This window comes from Gambusia affinis, linkage group LG05 (genome assembly GCF_019740435.1).
Source record: "Gambusia affinis linkage group LG05, SWU_Gaff_1.0, whole genome shotgun sequence".
Lineage (NCBI taxonomy): Eukaryota > Metazoa > Chordata > Actinopteri > Cyprinodontiformes > Poeciliidae > Gambusia > Gambusia affinis.
The window spans coordinates 28,058,513-28,086,143 of NC_057872.1; the positions used below are offsets into that span (position 1 = coordinate 28,058,513).

Consider the following 27,631-nt stretch of genomic DNA (forward strand, 5'->3'; position numbering starts at 1 on the left):
GAAGAGTCCACATGTGCATCATTTGATCTATTTTTAAATCCAGCTGCTCTGAGAAAACTTCAGCAGCTTGTTTGAGAACAGTTCAACACAGCAAACATAGAAGGAGCTACTCTGGTCTAAAATTTAACTTTCCAACCTTTCTGTAAAAGAAACATCTGGAAGAAATGCAGGGTGGAAAACCAACACTATTTTTGTGCTTGTATTGTTCCTGCTGTGAAATATGGTGTTGGCAGCATCATGTTGTGGGGAAATTCTTTTCAAAAGGGACAGGTAAGCTTGTGAGAGTTGATGGGTTGATGGGTGAAGCAAAATACAGAGTAATTCTGGAGCCAAATCAGCTACAGGCTGAAAAAACATGACGACTGGCATGGAGGCTGCGCTTCAAACAGGAAAACCAACCCGAACATTCAGCAAGAGCTAAATGTTCTTGCTGAATGTTTAGCAAGAACATTCGAGCTAAACTTTTTTTGTTTTATTCAGCACAAAAAAAAATTATTTTTGCAATTTTGTGGTATTGAAGTTTAGAGATGCTTTTAATCAAACAAGATCTATTTTGGAAAGAAGATTGAGAAAAATCATGGGTGAAAACAAAGGCAGCACGATTCTTTGGATGCTATTTGTTGAATTTATTCTCTTTTATCATTTTCTGTTCTTGCACTTGGCTGCAGTTTTGAGGATGGGTACAGAATGTCCCTCAGTGGGAAAATTCAGGTGCAAAAGTTAGCATACTTCTGCAAGGCCCCACACTGAGCGTGTTAAATATTCACTGAGCCACCTTTTATGAAATATGCAGACATACTATTTTCTCTTGCACATGCTCGTACTATTTCTCCAAGATCCAAATTAAGCTAATTGAAAGTAAACACCAGGTCCCTGGTCTTTCCACCTGCATAAAACCTGCAGGTCTCTGGTCGTTCTGCCTCCCCTTCATCTCTTCCATTAAAAGTTAATTGATGAACATGGGCTACTAATTACAGCCGAGTGATCGGGCTACGAGGAAGACGGGGAGGGTGAGGAGGCATGGAGAGCTGGGGGAGCGCCGCTGTGGCAGACCCCACACAGGGACCATGGCTCGGTAATTGAAGTATACCGTACGGTAATTAAACAGAGAGGGGCTCTCATTAGCCTGCTTCAACCAGAGTGTCAGTCACAGGCTCAATAAGCCTGGACAGGTGGAGTGGAAAAAAATTCGATATTTGTATATATGCAAAAGAAAGTGGTCAGGAGTGGTTTTCAGCTTGGAAACACAGAGCAGGCAATATTTAGCAAATTTTTCAGTGTCTTCTGGAGAATTATCAATTCAGCCTTTGTCCTAGATAAGAGTGTTACTCCCCTCTGAGGGCAATTTGAGACATGGGGAGTTACAGCAGAACTGTGGTTTGGGGCTACAACACAAGTGTGTGTACAAGTGTGTGGCTGTGTGGATGAATCGCTGTGTGTTTGTAGCACATTTTCTAGTTATTGCTGCATGCGTTCTGCAGAGTACTCACCCTGTTGATCAGCTCTCCTACCATGCCGGTCCAAGAGCCATTGGGCTCCGGGGCCCCATATAACCCATCATCCACCAGCTTGATCTTGAAGGAGAATTTTAAGATGCCTGCCAGCTCCCTCAGCATGTCAACACAGAAACCCTCGTACTGCTCGTTTCCCTCGAAATCCTGGTAGTTGTCCTTGCGCATCACATATGGGTTCTCCTGTGCAGAGGGAAAACATGACGAATCTTAGTCTAAAACAGACAGAGTGTTTAGTTGTAGAAGACATCACTATTGATTTCTTGTAGGGATTTTCAAACAGCTAATTAAGGTTTAAATAACAAGGCAGTTCAAACGTTTCTCATTAACTTGTTTAGCACAAGTATAGTTTTTGTGATCTGCTTTTTTGCTTCAAATTAACTGGAAAGATGCAAGTGGTGTCAAAAGTCTGTGCTAATTCTTTGCAACAAAATTAATGAGCTCCTTTTTTGTCAAACTTAAATTTAAGAAAATTACACAGTTTTTAATATCAAAGACAACTTGTTAACACAAAAATCAAATTTCAAATGATCTTTTAATAATAGTAAAATCTAGCAAAGTCAACCCCCAAATACTAACATGCCATGATGTGTTGTTTTAAAGTGGAGCCAAATGCAGAGAGGGAGAGGCAGCTTGTAGATGAAAAATGTTTAATGAAAAAAATAAAAATAAAAAAATTACAAAAACACACAGGGAGCCAAAGCCAAACAAAAACAGAAATCCAGAACGAAAAGCCAGCATTATAAAACAGGGAAGTAATCAGAGTTAACAGGAGGAATCAGCAAATTCTGAGAGGAGCAGAAGTGTTTAAGTACTGGGAGAGCGAATGTGGAACAGTGGACCTGGGCTGATGGGTTAACTGGTTAAAGACGTGAGAGGAGAGAAAAAATGACTCAAGGGGCTATAGAGAGAGTACGCAGGGGACTAAGAAATAATCTAAAGAGTAAGAAGACATAAGGAACATAATAATAAAACTGGAGTAACATAACAGCTTGACACAAGGGATAAACAAACTAGAATCACTTGGAGAGGATTGAACTTAAAAAAGATTACAGAAATAAACCAAAAACAACTCAAGATACTAACATAACACCTGGTTGTGCCATCCTTTGGTAGCAATCACTGCCGTCAACCTTTTATAATAACTGAGAAAGAGTCTTTACATCACATTTTGGTTGTTTTAAAATCAGCTACACTATAAGTTGAACAGACAGGTTAAGGAAGTGCCATGACATCCAGACTTTGTGTTGGCTCATTAAAACCATTTTGTTTTTTTGTTGTTTTTTACATTAGGAGAGCAGAAATGAGAATGTTGTCCAGGTCCAGACTAACACACTGTCACCCTCATGGCCGACGCTTTTTGTCTGAATTGTTGTGTTTATGCCAAATGCAACGTGATGCACACATTTCCAAAAGTTCCACTTTTGTTTTAGTCCATAGAATATTAATCTGTATATTTTGTGGAAAATGTGAAACTGACCTTTTTTCAAACTCTTTTTATAGATGTCATTTTTGCCGAGTCTCTTTTTAATGCTGAATCATAACCACTAATTTTGTTCCATGTTTTTTTTTTCCCATTTGTGGATAATGGCTCTCTCTGTGGTTCGCAAAGCCTAAGAAATTGCACCGTTATTCTCTCCAGCATGATTGATCTCAATGGCCTTGTTTCTCATTTATTCTTGAATTTCTTTCTATAAAAGGCATAAAGTGTTGCTTTTTGAAATATTTTTGTAACTTCCTACTTCATGTTGTGAGATAGGCAAATGATTTCTAATTTACCAAGGAGCTGGTTTACTTAGAACCAGAGTGGTTTGTATAACCTTTCCTCTAAATAAATGAAATCATCATCTAGTTATCCTTGTCTTAAATTAAAAAATGTGGTTAATCATCTCAAACATTTAAGTGTGACAAAAAGGTAAAAACTGAATAAACACAAAAGAGGGGAAAAACCTTTCACAAGACTAAACATTTTCAAGCCTCTACTAAAAATCTATTAACAGTTATCAGTCATTTTAAAAGATCTGACAGAAGATAAAATGTATTTCTAAATGTGTCAAAGGATTTTTATAAAACTGTTTTCCAAAGTTTGACCTCTGATAGATAAAGGTCAGCACGCCTCAGCAGAGTCAGAACAACTTAGAACATTTTTATCTGCCCTGTGAGTCTCTTACAGCTACAGAACACTAATAGAAAATTGCTTCAATAGACATAATTCGCTAGTGGGAGATGGCTGCAGATGCAGGTTAGTGTGGGACCTTTACAGAGTAAAAAACTACAGTCTGCTCGGTGAAGAAAACTGTTCCAGATAAACCTGGGTGGCAGCAAGGCTATCATAGAAAGGGCTTGATTTATCTCAAAAGTGGTGCAGCAGAGAAATAAATGCATCAGGTTTCACAAGAAAAATGACGTTTCAGAGACTCTGGCAATAGAAACTGAATCAGAAATGGGTTGATTGATTTAAATAAATAAAATATTTAAAAAAAGAGTCTAACAAGTGATCTAAACAAATCACTTAATGTCATAGTCAGCCTTTTATCTTAAATTTACTGCAACACAGAAGTGTAAAAAGTCACAAATTGTTGCATTTTACTGTACTGTAGGAGAACAACTAATAATTCTCAAATTGTAACAATAAACATTTTGGATTTTTTTTCCTATCCATTTTATGCTGATAACCTTACAATAGATAGAAAAAAATGGAATAAATAGGAAGATCTGGCATCTAAACGGTGAGTGGGATGGGCTGCAGTGTAGAAGGGTGTAATTTGTGTAAATTTATATAAGTTATTCAGTGTAATTTCAAGGACTTAACAATAGGTAAAATAACTGAATAAACAGAAAATGGCTTTTTTTTTCTTCAGTTCTGAATGCCGATGGCTTCTGGATAGAAACAGTTCTTGAATCGGCTGGTAGGTGTGCAGGTGCTTCTGTTAATGGCTGGATGATCTTCAGTGAATTCTTGCTCCAGTGCAGTTTGCAGCGCTCCTGGGTGGCTCATATTTCTGTTTTGGTAACTATATAATCATCTACAAACCTCGGCAGAGCTTTACAGAACAGTGCAAGACAGCTGCTGTAACAGGCTGTGAAACAGCATGTCAAAATATTCTCAGTGGTGCATTGAGTTAGTTAGTTAGTTAATGAGTCCAACCTAAACTACTCGGTTGTGGCAGAAACAAGCCTCTGCCTTACCGATTTCTGATTAGGTGATCTTTGGTCCTCACTCACATTGATCTAAAAATACTCAGGCAAGCTCTCCCCTTTAGAAAGTTGTTGTCCTGAACCTAAGATGACCGGCTTCTTATTTCTTCAATGTAAAATGACTCTTCAGTGTCTAATGTGTAAAAAAATAAAAAATGATGATTGTGCCATTTGCAAATTTAATATTGTAGTTAAGGTTAAATTTGGCTGGACAATCATGGGTGAAAAAGATTTGAACTCTCTGGGGGATACAATCGTTTTGGTGCACTGTGGACAGATTAGCAGAACTCCACAATTGCATGAAAAATGTAGGAGAACATTAGTGTCTATAAGTATTTAAAGGAAAAACATGAGGTGTTGCTTTGTAACTTTTGATTTAATAATAAGAAATAAATTACTGAGATAATTAACCATTAAAGCACGTAAAATAAGAGGATTGTTCTAACATAAAAACCTCCTAGTGAGAAAACGTATCTTGCCGGAAAAGAAACAAGCATAAATCCCCTTAATCTAAGATATTTAATATTACTTAGATTATAGATTTTGCAGTGTTCAAACATATTTTCCTGATTTATTGGCGAGGGAGGGAAGAGCACAGTGCAGAAACTATTGCTTCATCTTTGGAAACGGTTTGGCCTACATGCAAAACACAGCAGGTCAACTGCAGCAGCTGGGGAGGATGTGTGCAGGCTTTCACTATGTTCTCCAAGCACTTCATGGGAACGCGGGTAAGTGCAATACAGCAGCTACTCCAGGTGTTTTGGGGACAAGGATGACACTGGTCTTGTCACAGAGCACTTTCCGTCCATATTCCTGACAGATGAGTTGCTTTACCTTAGCAAAGTCCATTTTCTCTCTGTATTGCTTCTTTGATTTTTTTTTTAAACAAAGACCCAAAAGAACAGTGTCACACAACACATTTATTTGTATTTTAGTTTAATCCTTTAAAACAGTGAATACAAGGCATTTATTATAAGAAAGAAGATGATGGATCAGCAAAGACATTACCGTCATTAAACATCTAAATAGCCAAAGGACAGCAGGACATTAATAAAAGACCAGCACTCTGGCAGCCTCATTTAAGTAACACGTCCTTCTCAGTGCTCTGTCAGTTTCTATGACAGCTACAGCCACGGCTAAATTGCCAGAAAGAGACCAAAACACAGCGTGAGCTCCAGCACAGCAGGCAAGCACAAAAACAACTCTACTTGCCAGTGTGGACACATATGAGGTAGCCTTACCAAGATGGTGGTGACAATCAGGGTCTTGTTCGCCAGCGTCTCTGAGACATTAATATCCAAACTGGTGGAGTTCATTGCCAAAGTGTTGTTGGAGTACCAAATCCCAATCTAACACAAAATACAAAACAAGAGAAAATCAATAACCATTGTGGAATGCATAATGAACTCTTAAGTTCTAATTGAATCTGGTTAAATATACATTTAAACTGCAGCACACTAAAAGCTGAAGTACATCAGTCAGCACAACCATCCCAGTGGTCTACTTTAAAATGCAAACATTCTGCACTGTATATTCTGTACTTTCTCTTTACAGCCTGTTATGTACCACATATCTATATTGATATTATAGCTCCCACAGGAGTCCAAAAAAATGCAGTAATATGCACCATTATAACCCAATTGCGATTTACAAGCAAAGCAATGAGCTGGTGACAGGCTGGCATTGATGGGAATAAAAAGCATCCATGATTAGCTGTTTTATAGCCACGTCTCTTTTCTTTATTCACACCTTTCTTGAATTGCATAACAGCACATTTATTTCTATTTTATGGAGACAGCAAAGTCAGTTCGGTGCATAAGTGTGTGATTATGACCTAACCAACGAGTGGATCAGCGGCTCACAGAGGCATTTCCTATGAATATACCGCACACGTTTCAGTGGGTCAGAAAACTGGTAATGGCTCCACTGAAAAAAACTGCACCATTTCTATTATAGTTTTTATCCTGCTCTGACATTTAAAAGCATTTTTTTCTTTTTTTTTTATTCGTGAACCGCTGCTGGGTGTCTAAAGTGGATGTCACCAAACAAACAAGTGGGCAAAGTTAAAATGTTAATCACTACAGCTCAGCTGAGTTTTAGTTTACCTTTAAGTGAGAAGATGTGTAAATATTGAAGACACTTGACTGATAGCAGAGATCTGGGAGACATACTGAGGAGAAGGAAGGAGGAAGTGTTCCCTCCAGACAAGCAGCTTTCCCTTCAATCACTTTAACTTAGCTTTTTAATGCTTAATCTCTCTTCACTTATTCCTAATACTTTTCTAAGGAGGCCATCAGAAAATTATAATGACTTTTGACAAGACTCCCAGGACGTTATTTGGTTATGGATTAGCCAGACAGCACAATTTATACAAATAAGTAAAATGGGAATTAAACTGTTTGATTTGGATTGCTTTTTCTTGGTAGTTTTATCGCAGATAATGAAAAAAATGTTTAAGACTTTACCAGAATTTTATGTTGTATTTTACATTGTTGTGCACTGACTAATATAGTGCCTTGAACTTTTCCATCTTTTGTAGCTTTACAACTACATATTTCATTGTATTGTATTAGAATTTTATGCTATAGAACAACAGTTATAAATGCATTAAAGTTAGTGCATAGTTATATTGTAGAAGAAAAACTTTAAAGTGTGATTTGAATTTGTCTTCAACCCCTTTTCTCCAATACTCCAAATAAAATCTTGTGTAACTAATTGCCTTCATACTGTATATTCTAATTAGCAACTACAAAAACAAACATGAATATTTAATTGTCCAAGCACGTGCAGATCTGTCTTTGGTTTATAGCCACTAAAAAAAAAAAAACATACACTAAAGCTGTATTTCTTATTTTAGAAATTTAAAACAAATGGCTAGAGTAAAACAGGTAAAAATATATGTATCAGCTATTAAAACATTATATGCTAAATGATTTAACATAGCAACAAGAACGTCGTAAGATTATCATACTCACATTCATGTAAAGCATAAAAACAATGAATGCAATAGATTAAAAGCACAGTAAGCAGTAGGGTGAGAACTGTGGGTCAGCAGCAACAGAATAGCCGAGCCCCAGGGTGCGTAAATAGAGTTGACCTGTATGTAATTTAATCTCAGTATATATACACAGCTCCTAAGAGATTTACTAGAAAACATTAGTAAACAACCACCATCATGTAGACCAAGGAACACAGCCGAAAGGTCAGGGATAAAGTTGTGGAGAAGTTTAAAGTAACATTAGGTTACAAAACACTTTCCCAAGTTTTGAATATTTCATAGAGCACTGTTCAATCTATAACCTCAACGGTAAGTCTGCTATGGACTGCAAATCTAAAAAACATGGTTATCCACCTAAACAGACCCAAAAGTAGAACATTTCTACCAAAGAGAAAGAAAGCCCTAATAGCTACGATTGCTGTGTGGCTCAACTATATGAGACAAGAACTTAACCAGGCTCACATGAAAAACATTGTATGTTGAGGGAAATTTCTCTGAACACTCAGACATAAACCAAAACACTGCAATTGGGTCAATAAGTGGTTCCATAAGTAATGACCCAGCAGAGCTGAATTAACATGCACGCCAAAGTTGTACATCATATCCTGCTTTGGTTTCATCTGCCACATAAAACAGCAGTGAACTCATTAAGGTTTTTGGCTGCAATGTAACAAAATGTGAAAACATTTTCAACACTAATAATTCAATATTTATTCATGCTCGATTTGCTTAGTGAAATTCGTAATGTGGTCTATTTAAGGCTACACCAAAATAAGAAAAATAACTGAATTAAAAATAAAATCCCTGCCAAAAAGTAGTAGTAGTTTCAATCCTGTTGATGCAGCCCATCAATAGTTGTTTCTGAGCGATATTTTTTAAATAAAAGTATTTTTGACTCATTAAGTCTTGTCTGTTTAACATCAAATCCTCTCTGTGAATTTTACATACTGAGGTTCAGCTGATAAGATATAAAAATTACATTCAGGACCATTTTAATGAATTTTCTTTGTTGTTGTTCCAGAAAACAGACCGAGCTCATACTTCATGTGAAGACAAAGGAGTCCAAAATCAATACCGATCAAGCTTGCTTCAAGCCTCCAGCAAATTCAGTTATGTTAGACAAAGGTTTTAGAAACGCCGCTATTAATTGGATAAAGTGTGAGCAAAGATGTCAAATTATAAAAAGAAATGTTTTGTTTTTCAAAAAAAGAAGAAACTAAACGCATTATCTTTTAATATATATATATGTATATATATATATATATATATATATATATATATATATATATATATATATATAGAGAGAGAGAGAGAGAGAGAGAGAGAGAGAGATAATTCAGAACAAGTAAAATAAGTAAAAATGCAGCATGAATCATAGGTAAAACAGAAACCTGATAGGAGAAATATATAAATCCAAAACATATGACCTGGGCTGAATTTGCGCTAAAAAAATCTTTCTGAAAGATAAGCAACAACATGGAAAGCCTCTAAAGGTCAAGCTTTCTATTGTACTCCAGTAACTAAATATGTCTACTGCAGAGTGAAAGGCCTTCTGGTTAAACGCACATCTGTTGAATAAAGCAGAGACCTCTGCAGCATCAGGGGGAATCTGCGATGGCGCTAACCTTCCTGTAAAATGCCTCCGCCGGCTCTCTGAAACCATCCAGGTGACCTGTAACTAACCCAAACCCCAAGGCTGCTGTGATCTGGTTGCTACATCATAACAGGTGGCTCCTGACCTCTTTGTGGCCTCCTCTGTGTTTCTCCAGGATCCGGAGGGTGTAGTTGGTTCTCTGACCTTTGCTGTTGAACTCCACTCGCCCGGTCAGGCCATCGTACTCCACCTGGTAGGCAGATGGAGAAGGATATGAGGAAGTATGACAGTGGCAGAGGAGCAAAAAAAAAGGAAATTAGGGGGAAAAAAGCACAAAAACAGGCAGAGACACAAACAAAATCAGCGCTCTGCATGAAAACAAACGTGCCTCTCACAATCGATCATCATTAGACCGGTAAAAACAACACTCTGGAGGAATAAAGAGCCAAAAAACAGAGAACAAGACACACAGGGAGAGAAAGAGAGAAAGTGGCTAAATCTGGCCTCGACAGGGATGATCAGTTGTGGATCAACTAGGAGAAAGTGACTGATCGAGAGGCTGAGAGAGGGCAGAAGAGAGAGTCAACAGCCTCTTTAATAAGACCCAGACCTGCACGTCACACCTCGCCTCGGCCACTCCACAGCCCAGGTGCTGGCACAGTTTGAAGGAACTATGATGAATAGCAGCGTGCTGGAGATGGAGCGCACCATGATGTTGACTAACAAAGACAGATGTCGGGCAGATGGGCCTCAGGCAATGAGAGATGGGACACAGGCTGCCTTGACAACAGGTCGTTGATGAGGGAAGCAGACGACCAGAGAAGGGAGATGCCAAAAAACATCAACAGACAGAGGTTACAAGCAACATGAGATGCAGATGATACACAGGGTAAACATACATGCTTTCATTTATTAATATGCTTAAAGAAAATAACTCACCAAAAAATTTGGGTTGAGATTTAAAGAGCCTGTGACTTAAAAGTGTCAGGATTTTTTCTTTTGCCTTCATTACTCCAAATAGTGTGAAGACAATCTATGGTTCATTATAAAGGATTTAAACTACTGTAAATCTTATTGATAAGTGGTAGATATGTGGATTGTTTTTCTTATTTTTTGTTCTCAAATCTGAAATATTTGAATCTCAATCTGATTTTCAGAAATTTAAAGTATTCATACCCATTCATTTGTTTCAAATGTCTTCATGTGACCATCACAACCTTTAATGTAGTTCATTGGTGAGCACTGAACAAAGCAACATGTTAGTTTCTTTTTTTTCCTATTGTAAAAATGGAAAATAAGAGGTTGTGCATCTTTTTGCATTTTGCCCCCTTTAATTTGATACTCCTAAATGAAATTACATGCATTAATATCCTTAAGAATCAATTGATGTTAGTCTCATCCTCCCCAAAACAACAAACATACTGAAGTATACTGCACTGTAAGTTACAAAAAAGACATAAATAGACTTATGTTGTCCTTTTTAGTAGAAACAGTTAATAGAATTTTAAAAAGGATTTAAAAAGTATAAAGTTTTACTTTCTTCTAAAGAAAATAATTTTCTTGCCTGAATTATCAAGTTTCAGCTACACAGTAGAGTAATTATTGGAGCAGTAAACTGAAGTTGTCACCTCAGTCTTTGGGAAATTGTAATTGGTCTTTTCTAATACTTTATTGGTCATTTGAAAATGAGCGCCACCTTAATCAATGATGAAAATAATTGTTAACGGACAAATTACCGTGTGACAGGAACCACAGTCAACAGAGCGGCTACATAACATTTTAATAGAAGTATCCATCTCTTAAAAAATTTATAGTAGCAGTAAGTGATTTTATCTCTAAATAAAACTGAAGTCTGAAAACAGACGAGTTAAGGCTTTTAACATGTGTTGTTATAAGTGCAATATTCTAATAAAATCTTATAAATCCAGAGAGACAAAAATCAGATTTAACATTTTGTGATCCTTCAAATCTTATCCCAACCTCCAGCCTCAATTTTTCAACCTGACATGCTGAAAAATACAAGAGTTGATGCTGAGAAAAGCAGAAAAAGAATGTAAGAAAATACTATTCAAAGGTAACTGCAGTAAAATTACTAAATAGGAGCTACAAAAGAAAGTATTATCTAGAAAAGCAGAAAAAGTTTTCGACAGAGCTGCTTCAAGGATTGCCAGGTGAGCAAATCAAAAGCCCGTCCATGTAAAAGACATTCACCAGGATTTAGCTGACACTGAAGTGGTGGTGTGCTGTTCTATTATGAAGCCACGACTCCACAGTAAAAGCATTTGGCAGAGAAAAAAGACCTAAAGTCAACATTTCTTGCAATTTCACAACAATTTCAGCTCCATGAGTTTTACAGGTGCTTGGTAACCTTCAGCAGTTAGGCACACGGGTGGCTCTATCACCAATATTAGGCCACCAATATTAGTAACAATTTTCCTCAAAGGACTGAAGCAAAATGAAATACTAAAAAAACTCTGAATTCAAGCGCTACCATCAGGGTTTCTAAGTAATTTAATGCTGTGTTAGATATGTTTTAAAGTACGAAAATGAAAGTTCATTACAAATTTATGGTGCAGACTTGGATGAATGAGCAGATGGATGAACAGATGAATGGATGGACAGATAGATACCTATTTTAAAAATATAAATTTTAAAACCTAAATATTGCAATTTCCAGACTATTTAATGGACCTAAATGTAAGTCGAATCACTAACCTTGAAAAGAACAAATTGTGTCAATATATTGTCGTTAAAAGTTAAATACACAACGGTAACATACATAAATTCCTACCATAAGTGATTTTCCGGAGAGTGCCTGTAACAAGGGTGCTTTAAAAAAATACAGCATTTGACCACGAAAAGTCATTGATCATCATCGTTTGCACACTAAAACTGTTGAAGTCGTCTTCTTTAATTTACGTATTCTCTCTCTTTCGCTGTAACTCGATGTCACGTTTGTCTCAAGCCAAATTCTCTCTAGAGTTTGTGCCATCCTCTTCGCCACGCAGCAATCCGGTCTTTTGAAACCCGTTGGTAAAGAGCCAAATATTAGCCTCATCGTAGTGTTCAAAACGTGTGGACAAAAACTTGCGGTTTATAGTCTGGAAGTTACGGTACGCAGCACGTGCAAAAATATTTAAAAATATTTCACAGAATTACAAACAAAGAATGCAGAAAAATCAGCAAACATTTTTTCAAGCAATGATAGATTTCAAATCGAGTGCTAACCAGGTGGCTAATATTTCTCTGATGACCTCATAACATTACGTGAGCCCATTTTGAACAAAATCAATAAAAATAATTCAGGCAAAAAGTGTCAAACTGATGCCTAATTAGACATTTCACCGTCACAACAGACATGTTTGTGTGCAGAAGATCATATAAATGACTTGAGATGCATTGTAGGCAATATTCACATGGAAGACGAGAGGCATTTACCATGCGAAGATAATTCATGAGGCTGGTCCCGTGTTGCCAGATCTGAGGCGAGGTGCAGCTCAGGGGCTTTACTCCAATTTCCTGACTGCGGTTCAATTCCCTGACCGCCCCCACAACCACATGGACGGCATCAAACATCAGCGCTGAAGAGAGCTGTTGAAAGAGAACAGGAGACAAAAGGAGGGAGGCAGAAAGGGCAGGACGGATGCAAACATGGGGAGGATGGGAAATGAGACAAGGCAGAAGATGTAATGAGGAGGGAGGCGCTGGCGTTAAAGATTGAAAGGATAACAGAAATAAAGGAGGAGAAGAGAAAAACAGACGTCCGGAATGAGTAAATAAGAGGGAAAGAGATGGATACAGTACATCAACAGCTATTAAATTGGAGCAAAGGAGCAACTAAATCTCTTTAAATGGTCCATGAATCATCAGCAGGAACTGAGCAGCTTAATATTACGTGGCAAACAGACAAAGCTTTATAAGTAGTACAAAGCATTTGTTTTGCACAAGTCTGTGTTTTCACTAACCGCTGGGCCGGGATACGTCAAATCGCAGCCCTCCCTCCATGAAAGGTTCAGGCTCCTGATGAACTCCAAATAGAACGGGTGTGTGGTGTTGAACATGGAGAATCCAACGATGTTGGACTGCTCATCCACAATGTCATCCAGTCTCAGGAGGGGAAAGTCCTGAAGAAGCAAAGGAGAAATAAAAGGGCAGAGAGAAAACATTCAGATGAGAGGGACGGTTGACAACACAGTGCTGTTCAAATAATATTCGAAAGGTTATTTCTCACCTTTTCTCACATCACTGCTACAAGATTTAATGCATGTTATTTCTATTTCATAACACAGATCAACAGATTGACTGGACCATTGCAACATAAGAGTATGCTTTAATCTAAACCATGCCACTGCAGGTCTAACTTTATGTTTTGAATTTGTCTTGTGGAATAGTAAAAATTTGCAACTAAAAAGCTAGGATAAAAAAAAAATTAAGCTTCATACACTACCAAACTTTGCTTCAAAGTACTTTAAAAATTGGCAGTACTATATTTTATTTAATTGTATCGGAGAAAAGAGGGCTGAATATATTAATATATGTATGAAACATTTTTTTTTATTATTTGTAAATGACTGTATTGTTTTCATTATACTTTTCAATTCTGGATTACTTTAAGTTGGTCTATCACATAAAATGTCAGGAAAATGTATGGAAGTCTGCAGCTGTAAAGTGGCAAAATGTTAAAAAATGTCAAGGAATAGAAATATTGTGGGCACGGTATATTAAACTTTTGGATGTAAGAAAATAACAGTGCAGACAGAAGTGCAATAAAGAGAAATGCAAGCTTCCTCGTAGCGCGGGGGAAAGGTGATGGAGAAGGATAAGAAGGGTTGATGGAAAATGCTTGAGTGGCTTTTCAAAGTGACATGCATGCAAGTGCATCCAAGGCACAAGAACACATCAAGTACAAAGTGCAGAAAGGAGGAAAAAATAAAAATCAGATGTAAAATGACACTATAATTCAAATGCTAAAAGGGATGGAGGTATATCAAGGAGGCAGATGAAAAGCCTAGAAGCGTGAAGAAGGTGGCGGGTGGTGAAGAAAAAAAAAACAAACACATCTCATCTGTCATCACCTTCACCTCAGACCCCTTTCTTCGCCCTGCTTCTCCGCATCTTTGAACAGCATGTTTGCTTCTCAGATCTCTTCCTCTCTTTTTCTATCTTTCATCTATCTTCCTCTTTTTTCTCCCTCCGCTGTCACCTCACTCTACCTCCCCTTATTGAACGCTTTCTCCGCCTTAGCACCTTTGCTCGCTCGCGTTCAGACAGAAGAATAGGAAGAGCGGAATGGAGGAAGGGAGGAACACGTGAAAAGGATGGAGCACAGGACGGAGAATCGGCATGTTCTTACCATGGTGGTGAGGATGTACTTATAAAATGCTGATGTCATTCCCAGCTCTGATGCCTGTAGGACAAAGAGAGAGAACAAGATGAAAAAATAAAGAGGCAGCAGGTGAGATATGAATGTGGTGAGAGAGAATAAGAAATGACAGAGGAAGACGGATGGCAAGCAAAAGGAGGGAAGAGAGGACCCATAATGGGGAAGGCAGAGAACAAGGACAAAATAAGAGAGAATGTGACAAAGGGAGACGAGGAAGCATACGTTAATCACAGTTTTACATCATCAGCCTAACACTAGTACATTTTGCTGAGGGCGGACAGGCACTCCAGGAGAAAGCATCCCATTCTAACCGTGACTCACTCCACTGGCTATCGGCATCAGAATGAATCAGAGCAAAGCCGGGCTAACATCTGCACCGCATCCCAGCAAAATGAGAGTCTTTGTATAAGAGAAAGAAAAAAATTTATTTTTTTTTTGTCCAAAACTTTCAGTGGAGTGTAGCTAATTGACATGCAATTCCACAGGGCAGAAAAAAGATCTAAACTAGATGTTAATCCTATTCGAACACACGTGTGACTGAAGAACTTCGAAGTATTTCTTTCACAAATTGTGGGCACTGCACTGTTTAACAGTGTAAATTGAAAATTTTAACTACATAACAGAAATAAACACCAAATGAGTCAAGCTGCTTGCCACAAAAGCAACTTTAAATTCAAATGTGTGGGTGGTTCTGAGGAGTGTACCAATGTTCGGTAGACCTGACCTTCTTGAGGATGAGATAAGAGACAGAAGCATTGGCGTCAATGATGATGGTGGCTACTTTGTCGTCACGGATCTCCTTTAGGAGGGGCGTGGGGTCCAGGTTGTCGTCCAGCATCCTGACGGACAGCGTCTCCCGCGAGATGAGAAAGCGACGAACGAGTTCCTCCAACCTCAGCAGGCCTGAGAGAAACGCAGAGCAAAGACGAGTATATCAGAGTATGTCAGAGTATATCAGAGTATTTTGACGTTTTGGTTTGTAATGTGGAGAAGATTAAGGGGCATCGTGTCCTTCTACAATACTTGAAAAATACTTTTAGCTAAATGTAGGAAAGCAAATTATAACTTTATATGGTCTGTACAGGACATATTTATTACAAACAATCCTCACTGGGACTTATTTTCTGGTTGCCATTATGCTTAGTAAGCTGTTGCTCTTTTTTAGAGCCACTAATAGAAGAAGGTCTTACAACCTACTTTACTTAAAGCCCATTGCAGAAATAAGGCCATCTGCCACAAAACAAGTGATTAGATTTTGTCTTAATGCCCCTATTTTACACTGGTAATCCCTCATGTAAAAAAATTAAAAGTTATTTTTTTCATCTTAATATGTGTCACCAGATGTCTCTCACAGCTTAAGCAACATATATTTACACCTAAACATATTCACTGCTTTTTGTGTCTTCTATCACACTTCCTGATGACATATGGGCAAAAATTACATATGCAGAACATACTGTGAGGTTATAATGAGTCTTTTTTTCTGTTATAGCAAAACACTCCTGCTTTAAGTAGTTGTATATCAGATAATACGGTTTGACGCTTTTTTAATTACATCTTAAAAACAAAATGTAAGAAATCAGAACTAATTTATTATTCTCAGGATATTAGAGCTTCTTTTTAATTTTTATATTATCTGGTTGAAAGTTCACTTCATGCTGTGGTGTATTTTACATGTATTGTATGTCCAGGTAACAAATAAAGACTAGTTTGACTGCAGCTACAAAAGAAACATCAGAAAAGTTTCCTTTAAGACCCTGAGGTGTGAATGAAAAACAGGAGGCAGTGGTTTCAGTTGTAATTTATGTACTAAGTAATTGTACAAAATAAAATAAGACAATAACAGCAGCAAAAACAAAAATTGTTTAGTCAAAGCAGATTCGTTTCAAAGTCCATTATCCATTATCCATCTTGCCAACCGTACATCCAGGTAAAGATTCTAGTCCAAAAAAAAAGAGAAAAAAAAAACAACCTAAAAGATCAAAAATACACATTAAAAATTTGATCCAAAACAAAATAACCAAAAGACTTTATAGTATCTATACAAAGAAAATAATTATTAACACATAAGAGTAAATTTGTCTACTGGTTTATGCAAATTAAATGCAATTATTACATTTCCAATATTTTGAAACTTGATTCAACATTTAAATAATCATGTTAATTAACCATAATTTAAGTAGTCAAACAAAAATGCCCTTCAGAATCATATTTCAAGTCAATCAATTTACAGTGAAATTTCAAATATCAATTATCAAAAATAAAACTCATAATCAAGTGCTTCAAAATATTTAAGCACAGGGAGAGAAAATATAAAGATAATGCGCAATATTAAACTTAAATATATGTGTAGCTACATTCTTACCAAACTTCATTGCTGGTTTAGCGTCAATACAAAAAGTGTGAAAACACGCATAAAATAAAACCGATGCACCAAACAACAATTGAGTGCATATATCAGGCATTTGTCCATAATTCGGATTCTGTTATATTTAAAATAATGGGTGTTTTTTACCTTTCAACGGAGTGAGGAGTACTTAGCCTCAATGTGCGGCCCGGTGGACATTAATGGCAGAATCCCAATGGAGTTCTGAATTAGCAGCGCCAGCAATTCTGGTAAAATCAACGCATCATTGAGCATTTAGCCGGTGGTTTTAGACATGAAACAATGCTGTACGAGATGATAGCAGACTCCCCAAGTAATCAAGATTGTAGATTTGAAGAAATGCATCGATTTGTTTGGGAGGTGCCGAACAGCAAAGGCAGCAGCAAGAGTGGAGTCAAAGGAGGAAGTAAAACTCTGAGCCGGGGCTTTAAAGAAGTTGGAGAGTTTGGGGCAACACAGGGAGTGGGCCCGCAAAAATAAAAGTTATCGGACTAAACATGTGTTACATCTGCATTTCATATTTGGTCCATATTTACCAATGTTGTGTGTTCAAAGGTTTTCTAGTTGCTGATATAAACTTAAAAGCACTATTTTAGTATATAATGGTACTGCTTGGCAAACTATTTTGCTTTAAGTCTAACTTTAAATGATATTGATGTATCCAAAAATGTTGCATAGTTGTAACTTTCTGAGACATTTATCTAATTACTTGAGTGTCTTTGGCCCTGCATGTAGACAATTCCCCTTCCAATCATGACTGCAAATAACCATATGACTACAACTAAAAACATGTCTGCGACCTTTGAACTGAATACAACGATTATGCAAAATAAGGTTGGACAGATAGAGGAGCGCTGAATGACAAACTTCTTCAGACAATTTTCCCACTTCAGGCAAATTCCTCTTCAAACTAAGTAGAACCAATAGCAGTGAAGTCTCACTTGACATCATGTAAGCCATTACTAGAAAGTCTGCTTTGGTGCTTCCTGATTGTAATTTCATAGTAAAGCACCCCCAGCTATGTAAATAAGTGGTGAGCGAGGTATCTGTGGGACAGAAAATGGGAAGGAGAGAGAGTTAGAGACGAATGAGAGGAGGAGAGGAAAGGTAGTACTCCGAGCCCCATAGGTGGAGAAAGCCTCTGTAAGCAGTGGGGTAATCACTGAACCAGGCCAAAACTTTAATTAGTTCTAGGAAGGAGGGGGAAAGGAAAAAAAAAATCAATGCACTTTACAGCTTCCTCTCGCTCCTCTCTTGCTCTTCCTATTTCACCAATTTCCAACTCACACACATAAGCCCTAACCTCTCCATCTCTCTTGTCTGAGCCCTTTGCTCCAGTTACCTCTCTCGGCCTTGATTCATCTGGCTCTTATGCTGCCACCGTCTCCTTCATGTGCTCGGTCGCCGTCCTTAACCCTCATCCATCTCATGAAAACTGCATAATGGAATTAGGCTCAGATAGCAGCTTCTGACTCATGCATAGTGAGAGAAGGATACATCGGAAATGACCCAAAATCTGTGATTCTCGCACTTTAAGCAGAATATCTCGCTCAGGGAGGAGACATTAGATGAATACCATTAAGATGGAGTAAGAAAAAAAGAGAAAAGAAATGGGGATGCACTTTCTTAATTTACCTTTTTTGTGTGCATGTGCAATGTTCAGTGTAAAAAAACTGTGTTTTTGCATTTTGTTCACCTCAACTGAATCAATGTGAGTATGTCTGCTTCACTTTGAAAAGCCTTCTCTACACCGGAGTAAACAAGATGAATTAAAGAATGGGGGCCGACGGTAAACACTGTCTGATGTCGAACCTGTGCAGCACCACGGTACAGCTGCACACATATATTAAATTCAAGTGCATCAATGTTTAATCCCTCGTGAGCAAACATACAGAACAAGCAAACCTGAACTCAACATGCACATGTTCAGATAAGGTAAAGCAGGAACTGGGTAAAAAATTTATAAAAACACACATATAGCATGCCACACACACCCACACGGTTGTTCAGAGTGCGGAACAAGCCTGTTGAGTGGCAGTTAGCACCTATTCGGCAGCCATGGCAACCGGCTCCACCGCGATAGATAGTACAGCCAAGTGGGTCAGAGTCTGTGAGTGCGATAACCTTGTAAAGATCACCTTCGAGGCAAAATGCATGACAAACGCACTCCACGCTTTCTTAGCAGGTAATTTTTGTTCTTCTTTCAGAGAGCTGGATCTTTGTTCACCCAGATGGGTAAGTGTCCCAGTCATCGTTTGCCTGCAATTTTTCAGGAAAGGAAGAGACCGCTGAAAAACAGAGCTCTTATCTGGCCACTCAGCTGATGATCAAAACTGAAAAGGACGTCTGATGCTGTTTCAAAGCTCCTCCAATTCAATGAAGTCCAGTTGGTATTCAGCTTACTTTCAGGTCCTGCGGGGGGACGAGGGGTGGGCGCTAACTGCCGAGGAGATAATGAAAGCTTCTCAACAACTGAATCAATTTTTCTTAATGTCACAGCATTTTGTTTGCCAGAATCTTTTGACTACTTTCAGTCTTATTGTTTGTCGTTTTACTTTGAATCCTTCTTCGCTGGAGTGAGGAGTTGACAGCTACACAACAACTGAAGCCCACCTCATTTTCACTCAGAAGGAAGAAAAAAAAATTAGCAATTAGTCAGCGGACGAATCGGATTTTTGTCTCGTCCAAGAACGGGTAGTTTTATTATGTCACATAGTCACAAAGCTGTTTGTATAATAAAGCCTCCATCCAACTAAGCCCTTTTATTCCTGTGACTCTCAGTGGGGGACTGCAACATAAATCAATAATGCACTCTTTCAAAATGAAAATAAAAACAGGCAGTGACCAAGCTCCGAGTCCCCCGTGATGCTAAAGCTCTCTGAGTGCCCGGCCAGTCAAATCAAATGTCTGCTAAGTTCCTCCACTACTGGGAAGCTTTTCAAGCATGAATATTTATCAAACTGGTTTGCCCTTAAAACCCTCCGAGGTTCAGCATGAGTAATAAATAGAAAGGCTGCATCATGAGCTGCCTTCTGAACTCTGACAACAGACACAGCTTCATGACCGGGCTGCCAAAATGAGCAGAGGTGTAAAGTGATCAATTTGATTTATTGGCATCACTGTAATTGAGAACCACAGCTTTCTAAATATGCATTTTTTAATGCGGTGTTTGAAATATTGCATTTATTTACATTTAAATCCAGCCACTGTTACTGAGTAAAAACAAATGTTGTACAGAAGGCCAGGTGGGATTATCAACATTACTTCTGTTTGCTAAATGAGAGAATATTTTAAGAAACTCATTTATTGTTTTATTCAAATTCTGATCGTTATATATAATAGGCTTACTCTCCAATTTAGAAGAATTCATCAGATGATGAGATCACGGCTTTGCAAGCTTGAGATAGCTTAATTCACAACATGTGAGTTAGCTGGAGGCACAACAGTGAATTAATTTTAGGGCTAAACAACAAACACACTGCTTCCACTATACACGTATCAGTCCATGACGCAGGTTCATTCCCGGTCCTGGGACATTTACTGCATGTCCTCTTCTTGTTTCCCTTCCCTACGGATGACTAAATGCCAGTAATACCAAAAAACATTTAAAAAGTCTGTTTTTTACCTCGGTTCAATAAGAGAGGTAAAAAACAGACTTTTTTACCTCTCTTCATGACAGCACAGTAGCTGTGCTGTCATTATTCACAGCACAGCTACTGACAGTCCTTCAAAGCAACATAGAAAGATGGATTACAGTTTGCAAATGCACACAAGAACAAGGATCTTATCTGATGAAACTACAATTGATCATCAATGCAACTGGAGAAAAATGTGGGATGCTTACACCCTAAGAACCCCATCACATCTGTGTGATACAGAGGTGGCCGAATCATCATCATGTTTTGCTACAGGGGGGAAGAGAGCACTTCACCGAAGAGATGGCATCATGAGGGAAGGACATTAAGTGGAATTATCTGAACAACATCTCAAGACATCAGCTAGGAAGTTAAAGTTAATGCCCAAATGTGGTTTAGAAATACATAACGACTCTGAGCATACCTTAAAATTAACAACAAGGTAGGTAAAGGCCCAAAAAGACATGGGTCAAAGTCACAAGTCAAATTGAAAAAGGATGTGGGAGCAAGATGGCCGACAAACTAGACTCCAGTTACACCAGTTCTAGAAAAAATGTTGAGAAGCGTATGGAATGAAAGCTATGCAGTTGAAAAGATACTTTTATCAAATACTAAAGAAAGAGACGTAAACCACGAGCAATACACAACACATTTTTTTCAAATGATTCTTGCATTTAGGAAACAGAAATCTTTGTAATATCTACCAAAAACAGAAAAGGTTTAGTGTGAATTATTGGCAAACATGGAAAACTAAAAGCTTCTATCATTTTACTCATTGGATTTAGGCATCTGGTCTCAAAGATGATACACCTCTATTTCATACAAACTCATTAACAGCTAATGTGTTTTTAGTAGAACTCAGATGGAGGCAGCTGCACTTTCTTACATTCTTATCTTCCTATTTTTCTGCAAAAGTCCCTGAATTGTTCCCACAAGAAGTAACTGTGGATAACCTAAAGAAAGATCAACAAGTTGCAAAGGTTGCATCACTTCAAATCTTTTATGCACAATCTCACCACAGTATATTTTAGATAATATTTCACCTCAGTTACTCTTCTTTTACCTGAATATATTATCATAGTATTCAGTTCAGCTCTGGAAATGAGTGTCCAGCTGCAAACCAGCCAAACGGGGAATCTGCCAACTCTACTGGAGTCACTTTGCTCACACAAAGGTAAACAAGGTAAACACGCTTGCAAGGACTCAACCAATGCACTTACACCCACCTAAATATGAACACAGCTGTGCAGTCAAAGTCACATAATACAATTTAGTAGAACAAGAGGCGGTGTGTAACTCACATTCAGCCTTGGCACAGACCAAGCTGGCAGACGGGTAGCTGAACGAGCGTAAGATGGAGCCTATGGCCAGGCTCAGATCCTCGTTGCTGGGGTACAAAGTAACTGAGGCAAAGCGCAGGTAAGGCAGGCGGGGAGTTTCCTCTGGACCAATTTTTACATGAGGGATCTGGAGGAAGAAAAATATTGACAGGGAATGATAACGCATAAAGAAAGGCCAGGGGGAAGAAAGTGATTTATGATTTATTCTGCAGAAATATGCAAGGTAAGGAAAAATTTATAGAAAGAAGAAAAAGGTATGAAGAAAAGAAAACTGTTTAAGGAAACGGTAGATAACTGGTGGAAGAACAATTTATTTTAAAAAAAGAGAAACTGAACATGAAGATGCAGTCACACCAATACCTGCAACTAAGACAAAAAAAAAAGACTTATGTTGGTACATATTAGCGCAGGTGACACACCTCTTTCTCCCCACAAATGTGACTGACAGTAGAGCCGGAGGCGGGGCTGGAGGCTGGACCGATCACAGAGACGACGCCTTTGGGTAGAATCTGGCACACTGAACAGAGAAAAAAGGGAATAAATTTGGATTTACAAGAACACATCTTGGCTCTGTGTTTTTTAGGACGGCTGCACTGAGCTACTATCCAGCAGCAGCTGTAGTCTGTTGAAAAGTGTGAGCAAGTCAGTTTCAGATTAATCATTTATTCTACACAAGCAGCAAAAGATGTTTCAGTCTAATCTGGTTAATTTTATTCAAAAATATTCCAAGGACAAGAAGAGGATAACCAATAAGTTGTAGGACATTAAAGTGAAGACAGTATTTTTTTATTGCTTTAATAATTTTTTAATCTTACTCTTGTTACTGATTTACATTGTAAAGTGGGCACTACTGTAAGATTACAGATACTGAAACTGTTGCAGATTAAAATCCATAGCAGACTCACATGTCAAGAGTCTAATGATACATCCACTAACTCCCTCCATGAATGAAATACTGTTAAAAAACTTAAAATAAAAAAAAGGTGGAAAATTAAAAGCTTCTTTAAAAATAAACATAATTTCTATTCATCAGATTTACCGAGAGAAACTGTCTGAGTAACAAACTGAGTAAGATTTACAAAACAACAAGTTCCATCCTCGTTTAAATAGATATAAGTTCAGATAAAAGGTGCTTAATAAACTAAATAAACAATGTGCTGCCCTGAACTTCATTACCAAGAACCCACAAGTTCCCCTGGGCTGTTTTCCTTTTCACTTAGGAGTAAAGTTACTGTTTATTTTTTCTTGCCATTCCTGAGCTGCTGCTTCAGACTGAAAATATATATTTTTTAAAAACAACTATAACATCCACACCAATCAGTGTAAGTCCTTTAAAACTTAGAAATTAATTCATTCCTAGCTGTACAGTTAGGTATGACTGTTAGAGACTGCAAACATGATTAAACTTTTCATTTCCTTCAGTCCCTGCAATGGGAGCAGGAGCTCCAGAACACAGGGAAATTAAACCAATAAACCATTAAAGGTATTATGGATTTTCCAGGCACATAGTCTCACTTTATAGCACAATCAATTAACTGTTACCTTCATTTATTAGAAAAATGCTGTATAACCTAAAAGAAATTTGAGTTCACAGTTTGAAGCCTTGAAATTGGCCTCTGTTTCTTTAAGAAGCTCCTCCTCTTTCCTACACGCCAGCATCAGCACGCCATCACCACAATGTTTCTCCATTAAGCCGTTTACAATCATTCCTAGAAGCATTGGACTGAGAAGTACTTTGTATAAAATGTTCAGCAGGTAAACAGCTCCACCAGGTGTTTAACAATTGCTGCAGCCGCTAGTCTGGAGGAGCTGAGAGTGGCTGATTATGGAGCGGCATGTTTTTTTTTATGATTTATCACATGAACAAGCTTATTTACATGTGATTTTCATTACATTTCTCATTTGATGGCAACAAAGCAACTGCAAAATGGTGTGTTTTTTTTTCTTTTTTTAACCTTTGCACACATTTGTAACAGAGACGCATAGATGAGGGATGTCTATTTTTATTTTTTATTTGTGCATTTCAACGCTGAAAATCAACCTAACTTAAGTGGTTTGAAGCCTCACAATGCTGGTCTCCTTCAAGGTTTTTTTTACTCTCCTCAGATCCCAAAATACAGCAACTTGAAATTAAAAAATAATATTTGTGTTAAAAACAGAGCACATGAACTACTAAGTATTTGATCCAGAGATGATTCAAATTACCTGAAAATATTTTTCCAATTTGCTTATTTTCTCCACAAATGTCCAACATGAACATTTAGGTTAATATAAACACTAAAATTCCATCATTAGGTAGATAAGCATCTCCTTCATACTTATGCTTATTGCGTGTTTTATGTGTAACCGTACCACTGTAACCTTGCCAGACAAATTGATTAGCGCCATATTTAGCTAAAGATGTTATTTTTAAAGTGTAAACGAGGATTTATGGAAGCACAGAAGCTAAATGCATGGGTTTATGACAGAATGGAACATTACAAGGAGGTTTGGAGGTTATTTCGCATGGTGATGGTCTGTATTTCATAGAAATGAGTTTGATGACGGTCTAAATCCAAGAGAAGATGAGGCATTGGGGGGCCAGGACCTGCTGAAGGACAATGAAACCTAAAGTGCTGGTGGCAGTCATTTACTTGCAGCTCTCTGACTCAGAAGGGAGGAAAACATGAGCTCCACAAGACGGAGGTTTACTGATTATGAGCTTAATGCTCCTTTGATTGATTTTCTTGTTTTTCAGTTTGTATGTTTCACCAGCAGATTAAATTATTAAACATCACCTAAAGCAAACTGATACAGAGATACTAGAGTAGAAAATCAGAGTTGGGATTTGTTCCAGAGAGTTTTAAAACACTTTTGGTATTACTTCTGAGTTTTGACTCAATCAAAATCATGGCTTGGTGAAATAACTTAAAAAGCTACTGACTTGCAAAAATAATCACACTCCTTGAAGTTCTGTCATTACTACAAACACATTTCATTTAGAATTTAAAGCACAAACCAACATAAAGAAGGGCATATTTGTGAAGAGAAAGCAAAATGGCATCTGGTTTTCATAATTACCAGTAGCAAAATGTAAATTGTAGTGTGTATTTGCAGTCAACATCCTGAGTAAATGTTGTGTAATAACCTTTTCTGCAAATATAGCATCCAACCTACATTATATGTAAAAAATGGGGTTTGTTATCCTTTCTGCTTGCAGTACAGCTCAAGCTTCATCAGATTGGACAAAGAAAAAATTTCAGCATTAATTTTCGAGTCTCACTACAAGACATGCATTTGGACCAAGGCCTGGACTTTGACTTGCACATAAGTCTGCTTTGATAATTATTGCTTTCATGTGATTCATAATATTCCATCCTCTGAATTGATGATGTTTTGAAAGCAACCAGGAATTTAAAAATAATTAAAACACAAAACAACACGTCTAATCAGGCCACCTTTTAGTGTGTCCATTTTTACTGATGAAATCTTCACCATTCGCACCACATAATTACCCACAGAGGAGTCTGGTCACTTAACTGTCTGATTCAGCTGTTCAAGAAGCTGCTTTTTTTTTTTTCTCCCGTTGTTATTGCAGCTCATCCCAATTAGTCCTCAGTATCAGCAACTGTGAGTGTCAATGTGTACATGTGAGTATCTACTAAGTGCTTGTGAGTGCACAGGCTCCCTTTGTGGACATGAGAAATGAGCGTGTGCGTGTGCGTATGTAAATGCATGCTTAAATGCGCGTGTGTGGGCGTGTGTGTAGATGTGTGTTGCAGTCATCTGTAGCTGTAAGATGATGAGCTCCCTGATCCAGAGACTAGAAAATGCTGTGAGCAAATCAGCCTTTGAGAGTTCCTTTCTGCTCGTTGGTCAAGGACACACAGAGACACACATGGACGTATCTTAAGCAGGGCACATTGTGAGCTCAACCCTTCTAAACATTGCTCTAGCAGCTTGAAGCAGGGTCAATGACCTATCAGAAATGGAGCAGGCGGTGGTTCAGTTCTGCAGTATTTCCACAGCCTTTGCTGACTTTCACTGAAGATTCTGTTCAGTGAGTTTTCATGAAGTGTTACGGTCCATTTTTATGTTACTGCTGATCCATTTTACTGTTTGATGATGTGTTTATTATTATGGCCTGCATGGTACACACTTCCAGCTGTTACTGGAGGGCACAGGTCTCCTGTTTTTAATGAGGCAGTCTTAGTGGCCCATTACTGGTCTCTAGTGACATGTAAACTAATAAGCAAAAGCCCCTTCTGGCTTCAAATCCCACAAAAGTGGTTGTGTGGTTGTGTTTTCTGCACATAAAAGGCTTTTCACACAAAAAAAATTCTAATTATTCTTTTAAAGAGTTTAATCTTTTGGAAAGAAATGGTGCTATTTAACATACTTTTCTTTTGTCTGCAAGTCACTGGTATTATTAAATATAAATATGACTTATATAACACACTGGCATGCGTACTGGTCATTTTCGTTGTGCTAATGAGGCACTATACTCTAAAGACTCGAATGTTTTCTTCTGGATTTTATCATTCTGTTATAAGTCTGAGGATGAAAGTTGATCTACAAGTCATTTTTGAAGGGAAACGTTTCTACTCACTGGTGTCGGTAGTGTCATACTGGGAGTCTTTTTGCAGCTCGTATATGTCCACCTCCACTCGGGCTTGCACTGAACCCTCTATCACGCTGTTGATGTTCTCCCTGGCCAGGGCCAGCGCCAGCCGCTCCCCGCGCCCACACACAGACTGGTCATCCAGAATGGCAGCTAGAGAAATAGAGAGAGAAAGGGAGAGTCAGGGAAACCAGCGGAAGAAACATGGAGTATAACGATAAAGGAAATGTCAGAACAGAAACACACAAATGAATCATAACAAGGAATAGAATATTTTCACAGCATAACAAGGTTGCTCCCTAATAGATCGCCACTTCCAACCGCTGAAGAACTAGAGAGAATTTTGTATGCTGCTTTTAGGACGTGAAAGAAAATCCAAAGAAAAAGAAACAACTTCATTTATTGCCTTCCAAATAGTCTTTTCTGAGGACACTTAAGCCGCCTTTATTCAGTGTCTTGAAAAGCATTTAATCTTTCAAGATTTTGTCATTGCAGCAACAAATTACTCCACAGTCTCAAGGTACATAGACTGAAACAAAGCAGAGCACAAATGTTGAGTTTGAACAAATAAAGCTCTAAAAAAACGTGGCGTATATTAGCATTCAGCCTTTTTTACTCTGATGGCCTGAAACCTAGTGCAGCCAACTGTTTTCATAATCACATCATTTGTAATCAGAAATAAACTGCGCATGATTTCAGAAAAACATGAGAACTTCTGTTTGTATTTTGCCGCAAGCCATGTAGTGGAGATGCAGCAAACATGAGGAAAAATGTCCTCTGATTAGATGATTGGCTTGCATTCAAAATGCTATTTGTTCCAGAAAATTACTAATGGACCTTTTCTTCTGCATATAGTGAGAAATGAGAGGACAGCATCATGCTGTGGGAAACGTTTTATTTTGTAGCTCAGAGATGACAAAGAGATGGAAAAGGGAGTAACAATAAGGTGATAAAACATTTTGATAAAAAAGTATTTTGAATAGAAC

The 27,631-nt window shown here is 37.9% G+C and overlaps 1 protein-coding gene across 3 annotated transcripts in view; it reads right to left on the bottom strand.

Annotated features, from left to right (window-relative positions):
- The window catches only part of grik5 (glutamate receptor, ionotropic, kainate 5), a 129,628-nt gene that overhangs the window by 26,010 nt on the left and 75,987 nt on the right, over window positions 1-27,631 (bottom strand). For all 3 annotated transcript variants that reach the window (XM_044117268.1, XM_044117267.1, XM_044117269.1), the window contains exons 5-14: window positions 26,634-26,798; window positions 22,465-22,562; window positions 22,007-22,172; window positions 15,409-15,587; window positions 14,655-14,708; window positions 13,267-13,425; window positions 12,740-12,892; window positions 9,447-9,551; window positions 5,951-6,058; window positions 1,491-1,694 (exon numbers count right to left, since the gene is read on the bottom strand). In XM_044117268.1, coding sequence (XP_043973203.1) covers window positions 1,491-1,694; window positions 5,951-6,058; window positions 9,447-9,551; window positions 12,740-12,892; window positions 13,267-13,425; window positions 14,655-14,708; window positions 15,409-15,587; window positions 22,007-22,172; window positions 22,465-22,562; window positions 26,634-26,798 — 1,391 coding nt within the window. The remainder of the gene's footprint in view (window positions 1-1,490; window positions 1,695-5,950; window positions 6,059-9,446; window positions 9,552-12,739; window positions 12,893-13,266; window positions 13,426-14,654; window positions 14,709-15,408; window positions 15,588-22,006; window positions 22,173-22,464; window positions 22,563-26,633; window positions 26,799-27,631) is intronic.